The 20,327-nt window shown below is 34.6% G+C and overlaps 1 protein-coding gene across 2 annotated transcripts in view; it reads right to left on the bottom strand.

Moving 5' to 3' along the window:
• The window catches only part of LOC138320490 (tensin-4-like), a 106,968-nt gene extending 89,035 nt beyond the window's left edge, over positions 1–17,933 (bottom strand). The window contains exon 1 of one of the 2 annotated variants that reach the window (XM_069263476.1): positions 17,092–17,933. In XM_069263476.1, the coding sequence (XP_069119577.1) occupies positions 17,092–17,349 (258 nt within the window). In that variant the 5' untranslated portion in view covers positions 17,350–17,933. The remainder of the gene's footprint in view (positions 1–17,091) is intronic. The other variant, XM_069263486.1, reaches the window with a different exon arrangement.
• Positions 17,934–20,327: the final 2,394 nt, after the last annotated feature.

Below are 20,327 nucleotides of genomic sequence, written 5' to 3'. Positions count from 1 at the left end.
TTTTTGACAAATAATGATATAAAAAAAAATCTTTTAGGTTTGAAAGGATTTTGATTTTTCAGTATAATGCAGAAAATTTTGAACATTTCAACGACAGTTTCAGAAGAGAAATTCAATAATCCTAATTTTTTCAACAGCAGCAAGGGTCAGTTAATAAAGCAGCTTCTCTTAACTTCAAAAATCAAATCCTGGAGATGTTCCTTAATAATTTTTCACTCATAGTGTATATCAGCTTTTATTCAATGGTAATACATGTACATGTATAATGATATACTCAGAGAGAAATTCAAGGGAAGTTAACTCTTGTGTCAAAACCAAAATTAGTCATATAATTTTAGGGGAGTTACAGCCCTTGAATTGAACAATATATTAGATAATTATATGTAAATAGCCATTTAACTCAACAGAGTAAAATCATGTTCTGAACCAAAACCATTTCAAAATGTTCTCACAAAATTTGTAATTCGCTGATGTATGAACGCTTAACACCCTTTTGAACTGGAATACCATACAATATAGAATGTGACCTCATTCATGTCAAAATAATAGCTTTAACATGTTACAAATAAGACTGTATCTCTTTCCCCACTGTGTTATGTAATTGGTTCTCCCTATATAACTCATTCTCTCTGTAATAACATCAGGTTTTATCAATTTTACTTTACATTAATTCTTCTTCTTATTTACAGGATTTCATATCAATATTTGATTTTTTTTTTTCTATTTCATTTCAAAACTGTCCATGTAGTTTGTTTATATAAACAACTAGAAAAAAATGTCCTGACATATACACCAGTAGCTTATGTATGTATTCCAAGACTACTGTTTGCTCGAGCATAAGATTTATTTGAATAACTACGGTAACTTGACAATGTAACAACTCTGGTTTGATGCCTCCAGGCAGTGGATTCAACTGTATAAATGTACATATGTTGTCTATCGTATCTACACAATGCTATATGTATGTCACTGTCATATCGCTTTACACTCCACAGCAATTGAAACAAAATAAAATTCTGAAAACAAATGTAAACAGTACCTGACTAACTTATCTACCTAACTAAGAAGTTACATTTAAAATCTGTTTATATCTTTCTATGTGAATCAGACTGAATGTCATCTATTTTTCAGAATCTATAAGTCATGATGTAACCATTGATTTGTATAATATCTTTATTCATTAACAGTCAAGGTCATTAAAGGACAAGTCCACAAGGTGCAATAAAAGCTGGAGTACCTGCTCATAAACCACCGACCTACATGTTGTTACATGACAAGTGCCTGTTTTAGGTTTCAAACTTGTAAATGTCAAGAGGTGGACTAGGATAAAAAGCAGGGACAACTTGACCACAGGTACCTCCTCGTAATACATAGTATACATACTATATCCTGTTAGGTAGATCAGATGAAATCATTATGTGTAGGTAACAGGTGACAAACCCTTTAGACTCAGGAATATAGTATACCTATATTTTCATTTCTATTCTAACTAAGTAGCTAAAATTTCCTTTCTCTTTTTGTCAGTGTCAACAAATCTACACATGAAATCAAAACTTGTGAACCAAGCTGAAGGTTTCTTCATCTCTTGAAGTTCTCAAAGTATAGGTGGGAACTGCATAAATATCCTTGTTTAAATGAAGACAATTCATACTGTAGATTAAATTTGCAAATCTAATGAACAGATGCTATATATATACATGTTATTACGTATTTATAAGATAAGGTCAGTATCAGGTCAATGTAGAATTTCTTTCATCGTTACAGCCATGTCTGATATCCTGATCATAATAAACTACTACACAAACATGTCTATTACACAGTTTCCAGTCCTCATGTTACCCTGTCTGTCACATCAATATTTATTTTGCCTGTATAATCACCATACCGACTATGATATTTTAGCATTTATTGTGTAACTCCATCTATTATACATGTCCTTTACATTCTCCACTGGTGTTTTAGTCAGACACAAATTATAGATTTGTTTATTAAAGCTATTATGTTCTACCACCACAAAGCCAACTCCTGGTAACAACCAGAGATAATTTTCTAACTGTGCTACAGTAAGATCTTCTGTACTGAAAAATCCTAATTGTCACATGTTGAGCAAGATGATCATCTGAGGAAGATTGTCGCTTGCCTGATGTTAACTTTGAGATTTTAATTTCATATTGAGACACCATTATCAAATGGAGGGGGAAGTACTTTTCTACCACATGCATAAGTATTCAGAGCACTTTTCCAGCAGAACAAGAAAATGACTAGAGCTTACAATCTTTTACACAATACTATGATATATATCAATATTCATGTACAGGGATATATTGCCTCTTTCTATATATGTATTTACAGCAAGTGTTGGTGAGGTAATGGGACTGTGAAGTTTCCTCTATGTAAAAGAAGATCAAAGTGTATAGAAACATGAGTTATGTTGATCAAGCACCAGACACATAAATCATCTAGTCATGGTTAGAACAGCAAACATTTCCTGACAATGATAAGAAAATCTGCGAGGATCTATATAAGGCTCTTTTTAAACTGGCCAGCCTCCAGAGGAAAAGTGCATCATACTGAAGATACAAAATGTACATGTATGTGTACAGCCAAACTAACAGCTCATAGGTACATAAACAAGAGGTTCACAACAAGCAAATAGGGAAGTTTGCTAAAACAGAATAGACAAAAACAAAAAAACATCTGAAATGAACTAAAATGAATACGCTATCAAAAAGGGATACAAAATCAAAAGCAAAAAGTCCCTAAATTATTGTGATATAAAGAGAATGGCATATTTTCTAGTTTTTTCCCTGTTGCATTTATCAGTTATCCATGTCAACTATTAGGGTCCTTGATTTATGTGACATCCCTGAATATAATTATCAACAAATTGTTCCTTTAGTACCATCCACGTCTTTGAGATGAAGCCATGTGGCTGCAGTGAGCAATACAGACAAGAAATGTATATCTCCATTCTCAGACAGCAGAGTTGAGTCTACATAAAAAGCACATACTGCCCGACTCCCTCAGGGACAATACAGTTATCAACATGTAGAATCTTAATTCAATTGGTCTTAATCATCATTTGTTAGCAGTCTGGCTAGTGCTAGTTCTATACACGGCAAGATGATAGCTCTCACCTAATTAAGTCCCATAGCAGTCTGGATACAGCCAGGTCTAATCTGTCAAAAGTTGTCTCAGGGCATTACTTTGTCTTTACTCAAAACTTTCAAAAACAAAAACTTTGACCCGAGATGCTCAGCTCAACGAATACCACTACTGACTATGACAGGATATGTAATCCATCAATAAATTGATGATCATCTCATCAAAAGTGACAGTAGCATCTGCTGTAATAGTATTGACAAAATAAAAGTGAAGTACTTGGACTCTATCTTAAAGATAACATTTATTTAAATTTTTGGTTGATATGATGGTCAAAGTTTTTAATTTAAGGTTTTGTATATAACAGTTCAAGTAACATGTATAGTAGATGTTACAGGGTTAACTGTCTCAAAGTAAGCTTATATGTTCACAAAAATATGACATCATTAAACATGTTTTGCATGTAAAATCTATAGATGGTGATAAAACATCTAGAGCTACTATAATGGTATCTGTTGTTGTAACGTACACTGATACAACCAATTCTGGTCGTTACCAAGTAACATTACAAAGACACAAGTTAATGGAATCATTTCACTGAACGACGGTGTAAATCATGTAAGAATGACGATAAAACACACGCTAGCAATATCCCTCTAAAACAATCGGCAGAGAGAGCGAGAGAGGACGGAGGAACGCTTAACTACCCATCAATCAGCCTTATATCACCAAGAAACTGATCTTCAACGTCTGCGAGGAAACAATTCAATTTCAAACATTGATCAGTTTTCTACATGTGTTGGCTGTTAAGTTATAATTTGAGCCCATTAAATTGGGCTTCATTTACTATAACCTTACACAACAACACATGGCTGAGATTAACTCTGGCAATGTTCTAATTCTGGAGTTTGTCCCCAGTGTATTGATTCTAAACAACAATATGACAATGTGGATAAGAAAAAGAGCAGTGCTTTCCCATTAGAAATAAAAAAAAAAAAATACAACCTTCAGCTAAATATCCACACAAAAACTCCCTGCCCCTGGGAGCCAAGGACAACATTTATATACTGGAACAATATTTACAAATATTTTACAAATCTTTCATCTTTATAGTTTTCTTTTATTGCCATAAATATTACAAAACATAACATTGAGCCATACATCAGTCTTATAAACCCATAATTATATCATCTACCAGGTATATAACCCAAACACAATTCGGGTTTTTTTTTTCTAGTTTAGCATGTTGAAATCGTAATCTCTTTTTTTATCCTGTTTCATATTAAATGTTACCTAATTACTTTTACATCTATGAATTCAATAGTTTTCCCAACTGAAGGTTTAATTCAACATCATAATTCATCATTCCTTGTAATCAATTTGGATGTTATGCAACAAAATTCATTTAAAGTGCTAGCTTTCTCCATGTTGAAATTATCGTGACCTCCAAAGCTCAATTTTTGCTTCGAAGTCCTTGGAGATTTTATTGATCAAGCAGAAGTTTACGACAAATGATACCGTTAGAATGACAATATGATGGATGATGATGATTGTTATATCAATGTTACTAAACGAAAACGCCAGCAATCTTACCTTAACAAAATTAATCTGATTTTAATTAGACTGAAGATTTGGTTACTGTAATTTTATTTTGCAAATGTTATTGAATCTTGAGCGATTAAAATTCATTCATTTCATATCAAACAAAATAGAGAAAGAATCATCAATGAAGTTCATACAGCTTTAGATAAAAACTTTATACTTAGTACTTATCACAATAATCTAACAAACATTTGATAAAATATTGCATCCTACAGGGTTTTTTTTTTATAGAAATCTCCAAACAAAATCTGGTGAGGATGGTTGAACAGATGGATGTAGCGGAGGAAGTGGCACCATTATGAGGTAAATTACGGCAGTTTAGTTCGATCATCAACAGATATACAGGCTCAGAGGCCATTTTCTACATCACTCCTCAACCTTAAAATCTCTGTGATTAAACGATTAAAGTGCATGATACAGGTAGCCAAAATCTGAAGTAATGTATCTATCTGTTGGTAAATGGAGTTTAAAACATGCTGTGTGTTACACAGCACACAAGGTGTGGTTTTCCTGCTGTTTTGATCTGTATTTTCAGTACAAGTCTAACTTAGTGATATAATCATAGCCTAGGGGTGCATAAGACTATCCCAAAAATACAGCACTAGTACTTAACCAACATACTTATAGTGCACCTATAATTTAATAAATGAAGAAATGTCGTTTTATTTACAAAATAAAATTTAGACAAGTTGTGTTTTCACAACCTATTACAAGCAATAACAAGATATCTATTTCAAACAGATCATATCTTTACACCCTTGTTAACGGTCTTCAAGTATGGATAAATGGCCTTTAAACTTTGACAAAATTCATTGTCCACACTGCTGGAGCTAGATCTATCCAGAGAGGAATTGCAGCGGTATCTATCCAGAGAGGAATTGCAGCGGTATGCCACCAAAGATAAGTTATAATACTCTATATAAATGCCACAAAGTGAAAATTCAAGGACATTTGATATATACTGATTGTTACCTACTGACTCTGTCCTAAACAATATGCTCCTAGACACATTGTCTGGGTTGTGGAAATTTTCTTCACTTGCAGTAATTGGGTAGTTTCTAATGAGTTTGTTCACATGTATACAGCTATCCTGGTATATCTGACTTTCACATTCCAGGACTCTCCAATCAGTTAATAACTTCCAGAATAGTCATTAAAATGCAGCCTTTGATAGTGATGAACCTGTATTAGGGACCTAACTGCCTTGGTAGTGCTAGCTATAGGCATTAAAGTGGATAATTACACCAATTTGATGCTGATTTTGCTAACTTTAATATGCTATTAGAGACCTCTCTTTGAAGTTCTATCAATGGACATATATTTTAAAGTGTTTCGAAATTTATTAATTGAAGGGTTGGAAAGCTTAAGTAACATTGTACTGTTAGAGTGCACAAGCAGTTAATTAATGCAATTGGCCGTCAACATATTTGGGTAATTATCTGATTGCTAGTATAATTAACTGCATCTAAAAATTCATATTTCAAGTTAACATGTAACTGAAATGTAATTTTAGTCCAGATAATTTCACCATGGGTATGTAATTTTTCATTTTGAGTAAGATCAAAATAAATTTTTAATTTGGAATTGTACTTTAGGAAATTTCTACTGTAAAGACCAACTGCAATACACTACTAGACTGATAGCGATTTATCTTAACTCTAAATTCCAGACAGAGATTATACATTAAACCAAATGAACCCTGTATAAATAGATAGAGTACATAAAATGTTGTTGTCCCTATGAATTAACCGATGAAAAGACAGACAATCCCTATCAGTATCAGAACAATTGGTACAAAGATAGACATTGAGAGGACAAGGGTCCAATGACAAACAAAAGGATTCAGGACAATTTCAATAATGGTTCAAAGACAGACCAAAGAAGAACAATGGTTCAGACAGACCAAGGGAGGACAATGGTCCAAAGACAGACCTAGGAATTTGAAGCGCAATGGACCAAAAGCAAATCAAGACAAGGAAGGACATAAACCAAGGAAGGGCAATGGTCCAAAGACAGACCAAGGAAGGGCAATGGTCCAAAGACAGACCAAGGAAGGGCAATGGTCCAAAGACAGACCATGGTCCAAAGACAGACCAAGGAAGGGCAATGGTCCAAAGACAGACCAAGGAAGGGCAATGGTCCAAAGACAGACCAAGGAAGGGCTATGCTTCCAAGACAGACCAAGGAAGGATAATGGTCAAGAGACAGACTATGCCATCGAAAGGCAATGTTCCAAAGACAGACCAAGGAATGACAATGGTCCAAAGATAGACCAAGGAAGGACAATGGTCCAAAGACAGACCATGCCATCGAAAGACAAAAGATAGACCAAGGAAGGACAATGGTCCAAAGACAGACTATGCCATCGAAAGACAATGTTCCAAAGACAGACTAAGGGAGGACAATGGTCTAAAGACAGACCAAGGGAGGACAATGGTCCAAAGACAGACCATCGAAAGACAATGGTTCAAAGATAGACCAAGGAAGGACATGGTCCAAAGACAGACATGAAAGACAATGTCAAAGACAGACCAAGGGAGGACAATGGTCCAAAGACAGAGACCATCGAAAGACAATGGTTCAAAGATAGACCAAGGAAGGACATTGTCCAAAGATAGACTATGAAGTAATATTGGCTCAAAGACAGATATTGAATGATATGAAAGAAATTCAAGACAATTTCAATAGAATAAAGATATGGGACTGATAATGTTCCAATTATTGTATGAATTAAGCACACAAATGTAGTAACACCTGGTAACCTTTCTCCAAAATACCACCCAGAAGAAATTCTTCATTCATATCACAGAAGGTTATACATTGCCATGCTTTGTTCCTTTATATGAGTGCATACTTTGCATATTTATAGCACGCCTATCTGTAACGATAAAGCATTCCTTACCCTGGAGACAGTAGAGAGTATCCAGTGTAGTATACTAATCAGGTATTGTTTTACTTATTTAATTATTACATCTATGATCTATACATGTTTAGTATAATTAGTATGAGAGGAGGGCGGGGGGAGGAAGAAGGCATGCAGCTATATATATAGTACTCTGTTCTCCCTGACCGTGGGGGAGGCATGTAGTACTCTGTTCTCCATGACCATGGGGGGAGGCATGTAGTACTATGTTCTCCCTGACTGTGGGGGAGGCATGTAGTACTCTGTTCTCCCTGAACATGGGGGAGGCATGTAGTACTCTGTTCTCCCCGACCTACTGTAGTCTACAGGTTATACATGTACATAACTGTGATAGAGCATCTAGTTTAATATTCCACTCCATATAAATCAACTACTGCAGTGATTTCACTGCACTCTAAGGGTCCGTAGAAAAACTTTTTAGAACTAGACTTTGTCAGATGAACTTGATTTATAAAGCAAAAAGAGAATATCATATTTAGTTTGTTTTGCTCAACATTGCCATGACCATGTAAGGATGTGTCAAGTTTTATAAGTGGAGAAAAGCTTGAGTACACAGAGTAAAACCCTCGTACCTTGGTCAGAAACTAGCAACTGCCTCACTTGTTATTTGAGCTCAAACATGTATCAAGAGGTGGAATGTACACACTAACCACAGCCAAAAGATCTGCTACAAAGTTACAACAACGACTGAGAAAAATAAACAACAACATCTGATAGCTAGGCTTTACAGGAAACAAGAGAGAAAAAATAAGGTCACAGCATTAAAACCACAAACAGAAGTCAGTACATCAAGCTGTCACCGATCCTATATTTAGGCCTCGGCTAATGAATCCTGCTGAAGATAGCTGCTAAAGTTTCCATTTTATGTAACAGTGGGATTATACTTAAACTCCACAGATAATCAATACATATATCTACCAAGGCGCACACAGGAAGACAACTCAACATCAATCTGTAATCCAGATCTTAGATAAGCCTGACTTCATGTAATCACCGACATACAATTTATAATTAACTCCATACCCCCTTCACCACGCATGTGGCACAGTGATATTATACAAAAGGCCCAACAGACATGCTCACATATACATTGAAATAAAACCTTACATGACATAAAGAAACCAAATCCATTATAGTTAATTAGAGATAATTAAATCCATTTGGATTATAATGAAAATCATTCCTAAATTGACAATTCAACCATTACCTTAATGATGGTGCATCGTTTTAATACTGTATTTCATATAATCAGGACATGACTTGTGGTTAATTGTTAGTGAAGCATGCTTTGGTCTGGTTAACTTCATTAAACCTCACATTATATAATATCCAGGGTCATTTAAGGACTTGTGTGCCAGATAGAAAATAAGAAGGAAAGCAGAAGGTATGCTTAAAATCTTATCCTATAGTCAGGACTTGCAACTGTGTCCCACAGGTGGAGGAATTTAATACATTGTGACACTTTAACCAGTCCACCACTATGATCTCCTAATTACCGTATTCGACCCAATAAGAGCCCATGTCCTTAAAAGTGCCCCTCCCCCTTTTTGAGGCCTCAATTTCAATTGCCCAGGCATAAATAATGACCGAAACTACACAAAACTGTATAGATTTGCAATAATTTTGTCTTATTAGCACCTTTGCATTTTTTCATTTTTTTTAAACGCCCTTGGCGTTTATTGGGTCGAATACAGTAAGCAATAAAGCAGAAAAGACTTCCTTCTCAGCTCCATCATACCTTGTGCTTTGTCTTGCTGAAGACTACAGTACAAATCACAGGTCATCAACTTCACAAAGATTAATTGAGATATCTATATTTGGTTTCAGCACCACACATTCTCCGAGGTCTACTTGAGCAGATATTTAAAGTCTACTCTAACAAAAGAAAGCTTTCTGGCAGCAGACTGTATCAGGCTGTGCTAATGCAGCCCAAAACTGATGGCACAGAACTGGACAATGGTACAAGCTATGTCCATTAGACATACACACCATCTTTCTCAATCAATCAACTACAGACTAAATACAAAATATTTAAAAATAATTTCATATATATATAAATCAACCACTATTTTAATTTTGTGTGCAATACAATTTATACTAAAATGAAAGTTTTGAAATGATTTTTTTTTTCAATGGTTAATGTTCTGATTGGCATGCTTCTTTTATCATCCCAATGTTGCAGGTATTAATTGTAAATGAGATGATGTTGCCTTCTAGCTGTAGGTACCATAGTTATTTTCACAATATGCTATGTATTCCCCAACTAGCAAGTTGGAAAGGGGTCTTAATGGTTTGATAAGGAAGGCAAAGTACTTCTATTCCTGTTATTAATTGCAGACAAGATTCATGACAGGAGGAATTTTACCATAAATTTACCACTAATTATAGACCATGTTCTATATGTGTTGAATTTGATATGTTGTATCAACACAAAACATGTTTATTATTGTGTGGTCTGAAAATAGAAACATATGTTGCTGGAGAGTTGTCCAGTAAAGTCTGTCATAGACATCAAAGGGATGAATGGGTATAGGGCTCAGAGATCCCAGTGGTACCAGGCAGCTCATTAATGACGCCTATATTCATAAGGTAGTATGGAGAACGTTTCCACACGCTGAGCAATCTGATGGTCATCGACAATACTCCTGAAGTGGTGACTCATTCACACACAACTCCAGGTAGTCAAAACCCGGGGTAAACGGTCCAAACTCTAATCATATGTATACGAGGAAAACACATTTAATCAATATAGCGTTTGGAATTAGAAAGCTGTTGCTACTGTTCACACAAAGAATGAAACAACTGTCATCATTCATGAGATCAAATCTATATGTACCACCAACGGGATCCGATGTAACAGGCAACAATACACCAGAATCACAAGTCAACATTTCCAACAAAAATAAACACGAGATAGGATTCTGATATAAAATGTCTTTGTATTCAAATGTATTCTCCAAATCAATTGCTTTCTGGAAAGGGGACACAGAATGTTGAAATTTTAAAGATCAATTTTTAATTAGTTGATAAAAAATACAGATATAGAATAGTTCAGAGGCCTAGGGTAAACTGGTTCATTCTGTTTCTGAACACAATTTGTCTTGCTGTTAGAAGTTCAAATTATCAAGATTTCATTAGAACTCTTTTATTTCAATTTGAGCATTACTGAGTACCACTGTGATATTTCAACAGTGTTCAATAAATTATTTAAATTGGTGTAGTTATTTATAAATATATAGGCTATATCATACACAGCAAGTTGCATTTTAATTGAACAAAAAAATAATTTTATCCTATAAATCTGTGTACCAAGAGCAGCCCTTGACCTTGACCATAGGGAGAGAAAACAGAAGTCTGCTATTCCTGAACATGTGCAGCCCCAGGAAAGGTATAAGGGGAATAGGTGATAGAGTTCGTCATAAACAAAATTAAACATTTCCTGTACATAACACATGGCTCCTCTGTAGTTTTAAAGCCTTTCTATAGTACCAGGTCTGTTGTGGCGGGTTAAAACAACTTAAAATCAAAACACAACCTGACAAAAAGAACAAGATAATATCTCCACGACCAGCTGAAAAAGGTCAACTTTATTGTGAGGTTTCATTGAAAATAATTCCATCAACTTTAATATTAATTTTCAATCTATGATTTTATGGAATGAAATGTTGTATAGAAATGTAATGTTAAGTGTTTACAAATGTGGGTTAATAGACCTGAGAGTTCTCCAGATGTCAGACTGTGCTACAGCAGCTGGGAGGCTTATACTCAAATGTATGGTTAGCTTTTAATTAGTAAATCTTTTACAAAATTGTTTGGAATTGAAAGAAACTTTTTGTTTATTTTATTTTGCTATTATGTCTCAAGTTCAAATTAGTGTTAAATATTACATAAATTGAACGTCCAGGATCTGCTCACGAGATGTCTTGAACATTTCTTATTTACCACGAATAAAGTTTTATTACGCTAACAAGAGATTCCAATTATAAAATACAATTTCAACTTGAAGGTTCAGAAACACATTAAGTCCAAAGGATATTTTTTACCATTCAAACTACATAACAAATATAACTTCCTTATTATCTGGTGTGATCTATTCTTCACTTTAAATGGAACTTGTGGAATTGAAATTATTGAGTAATTCTTCCATTAGCACGATGTTATTACAAAAACAATGAAATTATATTATGTAATAAGACAAAACAACCACTTAGGCCTGAAAATGCTTTTGGGTGCTAAATTCCAAAATGGGAATAATTTTAGAAATAAATTTTTTATATGAACAGGGGAGCTGGCATTACTAAAGGATTTCTTCATGCATACGTGCAATTGGTTGGCTACTAGTATAGGATTGGTATACCAAATAAGGGCCTAAAGGAGAGAGTCTGTGATGTCCAATACCGGTATTTGTTCTCTACATTTTGAGTATAAAGCGCAAATTTAAAGCCCTGTGTATCTCTCAACAAAATGCAGATCTAGATGGAGCAGTAAGCTAGTCTAAAATGTAACCATGGTGTTTGTCAAAACCTGAAAATCCTCTATAAGCAGTGCTGTTCATACACAAAACAAAGCTACTTTTTTAATTAAATCAATGACTGCCCTGAGCTTGATGGTACAGTAAGGGTCGAGATGGGCATAGCTAGTAACACAACTTGTGTATACCACTCACCCTCCCAAACCTCCACCCACTTATTATTAACACCCCAAAGTTCATGGGGAGGAAGAGCCTGGGAGGCACAAAAAACATAAAGACAGCTAAAATATGAGGTCAGGAATGAGATGAATTTGTTAGTGATGATGTAGGTACGACAGTATTATATATCATACACCTGGTAAATCGAGGGGCTGAGGTATATATTTGTCTGACTCTGTAGTCATCATTACATACAGTTATGTGTACCTCAGGCTGTAGGCCACAGTGTTTATGTTATTACACAAAATAATAATCAAGTATGTTAGTGAGACTACCCAATATGTCCGTATAGGTTTACACCCTAGGCTAATGTTTATGTAACTTAATAACAATAACATTTATGATCAATGTGAGTGAGGAAGGTATACCCATACTGATATGTTTATATTGATAGTGTGTAGTTATAGCTATCTATTTATGTAAATTACAAACAATGTCAATCAGTAAATCTTTACTACTGTACAGAGTCCATCTGATAGCTGAATCTGAGGCCACTGATCTCTCAGCCTAAAACAATGCCCTAGATCTAAATCATACACACAATTTTTTATTTAATATCAACTAATCTACTCCTAACATTTAATTTATTGTTCTTTTGTTTACTGAAATCAGACATCGCGAAATTTGCTGGTCTGATGAACATGTCCAATAGAATTTGACTCAGACCGACTATTTTAAAATCTGATCTGGACCAACTGTCCGGCAATTATTGGAAGTGGTAGAAATGGCGTCTCAGGTGCTGAATCTGGCAAAAAACGTAAACTGCATAAGATAATCATGAAAACAGCTGCCTGGAGACTAATCTAGGCAGGACTTTGTTTACTCAGAAAGAAAAATACAGAAAGATCATTCATTTAATCTTTCCTATCATTATTAATTTTTGTCACTTTCCTCATCATTCCAAATAATAAGGTTAAACTATATTTATTTTTTTATTAATGACCTTGAGTATAGATAATCCCAAACTGTATCTACTTTTTCTTCTTAATTTTTTTTCCCATATAAGAGTATAGGAATATTGACCAGAAATCCACTATATTACATGTACATGTATTAATATAACCCAACAAGAAGACCATTACATTACACATGTACTATAAGGAGCCTATATATCCCTGTGTAACTAGGCCACTCAGTTCACTGGCTGTCTGGTTCATCATCAGCATGTCAGTTAATGGACAATCATTTCATCTCTACTTCCTCTCTTATACCATTTACAAGTAATCAATATATCTACATCAACACGAAAGGAAGAGTCAGAGTTAACAAACTTTTTACCAACTGTCAAAAATCCATCAAGAATCAGCTACAACTGATCAACTGTTGTTTGTAAAATGTGTGGTAATGTGTACCAAGGAACCCTTATACTAACTTGTTGACAACAGTATCACAGCACTACAAAAGTAGCAAGAGATTCCTTCAGTTATATAAACCTATTACCTTGGAAGTACGAATGCAAGTACATTACAACAGATACATAGCTACAATGTTAGAATTGTTTGGAAATTCTTGCTTTCATCCTCCACTTATATATTTCAAATAATGCAATCAAATGCAGATTCCGCAGTAATGATTGTGTGCAAGTAAGCCAGAATTTTGGTCGTTAAAGTTTTGATAAAACTAAGAATCTGAGGCATCGCATGACATCATGTTGGATTGTTTCCATTAATCCAAACCTGGAGTGATTTCAAGCATATTTCTCTCATCAGCAATCCATATGATCTTGCTTGCTATTGCAATTATTGACTTCCATTTGATCAAAATTTATATCACAAAGACATTTTATAGATCTATAAAAAGTTTTTACCATATATACCAGTAAAGCTCAAGACGTAATTTGGGAAACTGATACCCAGGTATTTTATGAATTTTCTGAATGCAAACAAAGTGTTAAAACTTTGCTTTTTGTGAAATTATCTATTAAAAAAGATTTGACAATAAAGGTACTATGCACAACTAGGGTACAAGGGGAAACTATGCTTGGAATTTGAGAAAGATCCCTTCAGTACTTTCTGAGAAATAGCGATAACAAACTTTAACTATCAAAATCCAAGATGGCCGTCGGTCGGTCATCTTGTTCACCGATCGGTCCCAAAATGCAATATGCACAACTAGGGTTCTAGGGGAACCTACATATGAAATTTGAGAAAGATCCCTTCAGTACTTTTTGAGAAATAGCGGTAACAAACTTAAACTATCAAAATCCAAGATGGCCGCCTGTCGGCCATTTTGTTCACCGATCGGTCCCAAAATGCAACATACACAACTAGGGCCCTAGGGAACCTATATATGAAATTTGAGAAAGATCTCTTCAGTACTTTTTGAGAAATAGCGGTAACAAACTTAAACTATCAAAATCCAAGATGGCCGCCTGTCGGCCATCTTGTTGACTGATCGGTCCCAAAATGCAATATGCACAATTAAAAAAGATTTGACAATAAATGTATCTAACAGTTTTGATGATACAGGTTGGAAACAGATTAAGTTTAACTGAAGTTCAGTATTCATTGTAACTTTAGTAAGACACTAGGAACAGCTTTATACAGCTGGGTCAAGGAATACCATTTTTAACTACATGTATAAGAAATTTAAACTTGGCCGTACCAAACAACTGAACTGAAGGAAAAATTACTTCACACTTGATATGTAATTCAATTATACATGCATGGTATAAAAATCTTTTAAACTGATCAATTCACCTACAATTTTACCCTGATAGTACAACCCACATTGCTACACCAAACACATTGGTATAAAATAAGTCAGTGTATAACCTACATGCACGCGGATGTCAAATTTCATGAAGACATCACGTTTATCGAGATCACCATCTAAACCAACCACAATAGGAAGTGGTGAGATGAGTAAGGACACGCTCCAAGTGTCAGACACGTACATAGTGGGGACTTGTTAAAAAACACTTCTTACAGTGCTGTACCTTGACCTTAAACCTGGTGTAAAATAGAAGAGTTTAAAAGCAAACATAATGTTCACAACTTCAAATATCATATCTAACTTTCAGATTTTTCTTGTTCCTTCAGTACCTTCACCTAACCAGCACAAATAAGATTGACCTATTATCCTAAGAATCAACAGTCATCTCTGAATTACAGTATAACAATGGTATCTATGTCTACAGACTGCTACATTGTATAGAATGTATACTAACTAAATAGATTTGCTATGAAGTCATCATTCAATATATCCAGTTCATACACTCAAATTTATGGTCTCTGACCTAAAGGTTATAGCCTTAAGTTTAATACATTCCAGCAAACAAAGAGAATTGGTCAAGAGTATTTCAAAGATTGCATTGTCCTTTCTCAAATTACTGTATGTCAGTTACAAATTACCTGTAACCTAATTACTAGATATGAATTTTAACACATTTCTGCTTTTCTTACATTTTTAAATAATTTCAACTTTTAACAGCTGCTTCAACAGCAATCCTATGGTAGAGACATCGACATGATTTTGTATTCCTCCTCAACACTTTCTGTTTTAACACCTATAGAATATCAAAAGCATTGCCCTGTATATATAGTGACAGAGTTATATACAAATCAATACGATTCACATCTGTGTAGCTATCAATCTTTGTCAACTCTTGTCTTACAATGATTTATAACAAAGACAATTTTTATAAGTCTATATAAGAAATCAATATCATCAGTATGATTTCATATCAATCAATTGAACTTTATTTTCAGTATTTAGCTGCACCTGCACACATATAGCACACACTTTCTCCCATTGTAATTTCTTTGCTGACTTCAAATTATTATAACAGAGAAGTTTCAGGGCAGTAAAATTTTACAACTAAACAGGAATAGCTTTAGGGATTAAATAATAGGTACCTAAACGATGTCATTGTGAGCCAGTCAATGTTGTGGACATGCCAATAGTTGGTTTCCCTAGGGGTTCCTGTACATAATTAGTTTAACAGCTGCCAAACTTGCTGCCCTGAGACATTCTATAATTACATTCAGAGAATTTTAATAAGCTATATAACACTGTCAGGGGCATGTGGGACATATTATGAATCAGATTTATTATAATTTATTTGAAATCAATTAAACTCTAAAATACATATTTTTTAAAATTGAAAATAAAATAACTGAACTGAATAAAATAACTATATATCATATAGTAACCCATCAAAGGAGAACAAAACTACAAACTTTTATGTGCATCTTTTTCCCACTGAAATTAAAATCTTTCAATATTGTTCAATCTCAAGTCTGAAAATATGAAAATGAAAGATAAATATGGGGGCATATTTTTTATGGGGAAAAATTATTATAAAAATTTTTTTCAAAAAAGGTGGTTTTTAAAGTCATTTACGGTAATGCCAAAAAGTTGATAAACAGGGTCAAGCAGTACATTAACAACATCAGATAAAAAAACAAATTTCATGTTTTCCATAACTCTTTATATTTGAATGATATTTCCTTACAAATATCAAATTATGTAATTACCACTATCAGTAGCAGCTGATGTCTAACTTTGTTACTAGGACCTTCAGTCCCCAATAAAGCTGGCCCTCCATCATAAATTCCATCCACCTATAAGATCACTCAGCTGATATGCTGAAGTTAATCATTCTTTTTAAATGTACTTTCCTTGCTTTGTACTGACACTGAAAGGCCAAATAACAGTTCTTTAAATGGGCCTATGTGCAGTACAGGTAACCGAGTTCAATACACAGCTGATTCAGTGTCTGGTGAAATGTCAACAAACATGTCTATGAATAATAAATTCACATTCTACTTACCTCCGCTGGTCTTACAGCCGTTTCAGCATCTTGGACATTTGACAGAACAGACTTTGGTCTAAAACAAGCTCCGTCTGGTAGCTCCTCTAAAGTAAACTCGTCTTTTTTATTTGTTTTCGCAGGACTTTTATCCATTGAAACAGACTCTGATGATCGACTAGAAGCATCCCGATGTCGCTCGGCAAATTTTTCACGTTTGTCCTGTAATTCCTTTAAATCTTGACTTTCAAGATGCTTCTTGGACCTCATTAAATACATCCTGGTAGGATAGAAGTAAAATTCCACTCGTTAAGTTTCCAAACCCCTCCGTCCCATCTCTTTGTTTTGTGTACAAACTCACCCACTGAACGGCTGCTCGTGTGCCTTGCCACCACTTCCGGGTCAAACTTTAACCTTTGCTTATCAGCATCACTCGCACTCAAGTTGCTAATGGGAGGGGGTTGAGCCGCGGTCGATATGTTTGTATACAAATATCTGTGTACACAGTCGACGAAGCACGTGGTGAAATGAGGGCATATAAACGTCGAATGTATCCATGGACAGTCAATATAGAATCTAGACTAGTTTAGTGTGGGTTTCTTAGATGATTCATTCACAACTGGGGTCGTTTCGTTTGTCACTTTTAATGCGTCAAAGATAACGTTTGAGGGCAAACTTACCTGTAAAGCTTAACGCTATGTGTATATGGCTACCTACTTACATACCGGTGTTAACTAGCTATAAAGGTTACTGATTAGATTTCTGGCGATAAGGACTTTCTTTATAAGATTATTTGCCGAAATAGAGATCGCTAACCAAAGTATATATTTGACACAATGTGTGGCGATAAATTATAGAAATATTTTCTCATTGCCAACATAAACTCGACCAATTTCCGCAGGCTAAATGTACGGCTTGATATAAAAGTTCTAACGGAATATTTGAACACGTTAAAGGTATCAGTGTATGAAATAGGATTAACCTCAAGTCCCGAGTCTACTTCAAAACGCTGGATTCTTTTGACTGAGAAGAAAAAAAGAAAAACTAAATGAAAAGCTAATGGTTTGGAAAATATGTACAATCAATCTTAGTTTTGAAATTCATTGAAGCATGATTTCCTATACATGATAAGTAATACGATCTGCAGATAGAGAGACGACATTTCTGTTTATTATCATATGTAGTGTAAACTGGGACCGGCGCGGAAATACCTGACATTCCTTACCTTACTGTACATATACACGTGGTGGACATTTACTGATAAAAACTCAAACAATGACACCAGCCACAGAGAAATCACAAGGTAAAAAAATACTCGAACTATACACTTAATCTCTCAATGAGTCTATTTAAAATTCTATTAGTAAATTTTAATTTACATTTACGAACATGATTTGCTGGAAGTAACTGTCGTTGTGACTCTTTACATGTTTCAATATAGGTATAAGTAGATCTACGGCTTTTTGTCTTTTTAAACTGCGCATTTTTGACGAATAAAAAAATAGAAACTTGAAAAAATGAAAAGTATCAAACCTAGTTTTAATTAGATCAAATGATCTTAATTAAACTGACATATTTTATTAAGACAGTACGGCACTCATTAAGAAAGAGATAATATCAAACTGAACCAGCGTTATGGGTTCGTAGACATATTTCTGACCATGTTAGTGATTACATATTATATACTAAATTATATACGATTATTATATCAAATTACGTGTAGAGAAATCATGAGTTTGACGCACCTGTGCGCAACACCTTGACCATTGACGTCATTTCTGCAATTCCCGCTGACATTTGCGACAACTTGCCGACTAGCAAAATGACGGTACACAGAAAAGGTACGCAACACCTGTGCAAAACTGATTCGGAGTTCCCATACAAATGTACATATGTTGACCACGACTGCACTTGACAAGGATTCAATAGGTTTAAAAGGAACAAATGCAATATGCTGTCTTCAAATACAGTTTAGCTTTACTCGATGTAAGGTAAAGTTGCTCTTTGTAAAATGATCTAAAATGGAAAGCCTAGAATTGATTGTTGGGGCTTTTATACTAACATTTGAAAGTAAATGGCGAACGTACTCATTTGAGCATATGTTTTTGTCAACAAACGGAAGGGGTATTTAGAAGAAGTAATCGCAATGTAAACATTCCTTCAAGCAACGTCTATATAATAAGACAATATGATCATGTAAGACGCCGTTCTCTCGTCTCGGCGTTTTTGAAGAGAGAACTAAGTTCCAAGTCTTTGTAAAGAACCTGCAGGAATACTAGCGGGTCTTCATTCTTCAGTAAAAATCTCATTACAGTTTTCAATTAATTAAATGGATTAAGTCATCAAACTAAATGATTAGGAATGATTATCCGATTTTGGTAATATCTATATAACATTGGGGGTATCCGATAGTCATTGATTTGATTGATAAGTATGCTGGGATAAGGTTATTTCAAGGCCTCATAACTTTGGTAAGGAAGCGACGAAACCATAGCTTGTTAAGAATGGTAGGCCACAGAACGAACAGAATACGAATGTTGTTACGAAAGAGTTCGAGTATCGCCAATTTCGTCACCAGTTTCAGTGAGGAAATGGCGTCGTCGTCTTAAGACGATAATCCTTGCTACGGCGCGGCGTGCTCCAAATTAAATATCAGCTTTTAACTCGTTTTTAACATGACAAACATATTTTATTTTAAATTATGGTAGAATTCGTGTTCAGCTAAAAAAACGTAACTAATCTAATCTTTGTATGCGGGGTTCTTTTTCGTAACAAAATATTTTGTAGCTCAGTTCTTCACCTCGTTGCTGTATATATATATACCGTAGATATATATATAATGGCAGGATGTCTTTGCTTTAAAGATCACTTATTTGATAAAATCTTCATAATTTTGTGTCCAGTTCATTATTGTGATACGGTCAAGGACGTATATGAATCCCCTTGGATATGGTGTACAAGGCTCCATGCATTACGACGACGCTCTTTGATTTCCCTGCAAGAGGGGAGATAACCCTTACACTTGCAAGATGTTAAAATACGAACAGTCATGTAAACAGTTGTAGGTTTTTAAAGGGCATCAATGTAGGTATTATATATAGTTAGGAACGATGCATTATAGGAAATGTAATAAACAGCAATGTCCAAAACGGCACACTGCTAAACTCCATTGTCGGAGAGACTGTACAGCAGGGTTTTGTTATGAACCCTTCATATTAAAAATTTTCTTTCAAACAATTTGTTCTTATGGTTTTTTT

This window comes from Argopecten irradians, chromosome 1 (genome assembly GCF_041381155.1).
Source record: "Argopecten irradians isolate NY chromosome 1, Ai_NY, whole genome shotgun sequence".
Classification (NCBI taxonomy): Eukaryota; Metazoa; Mollusca; class Bivalvia; order Pectinida; family Pectinidae; genus Argopecten; species Argopecten irradians.
Note: the sequence above shows the minus strand (reverse complement) of the source record. Positions and strands in the feature narration are given on the sequence as shown.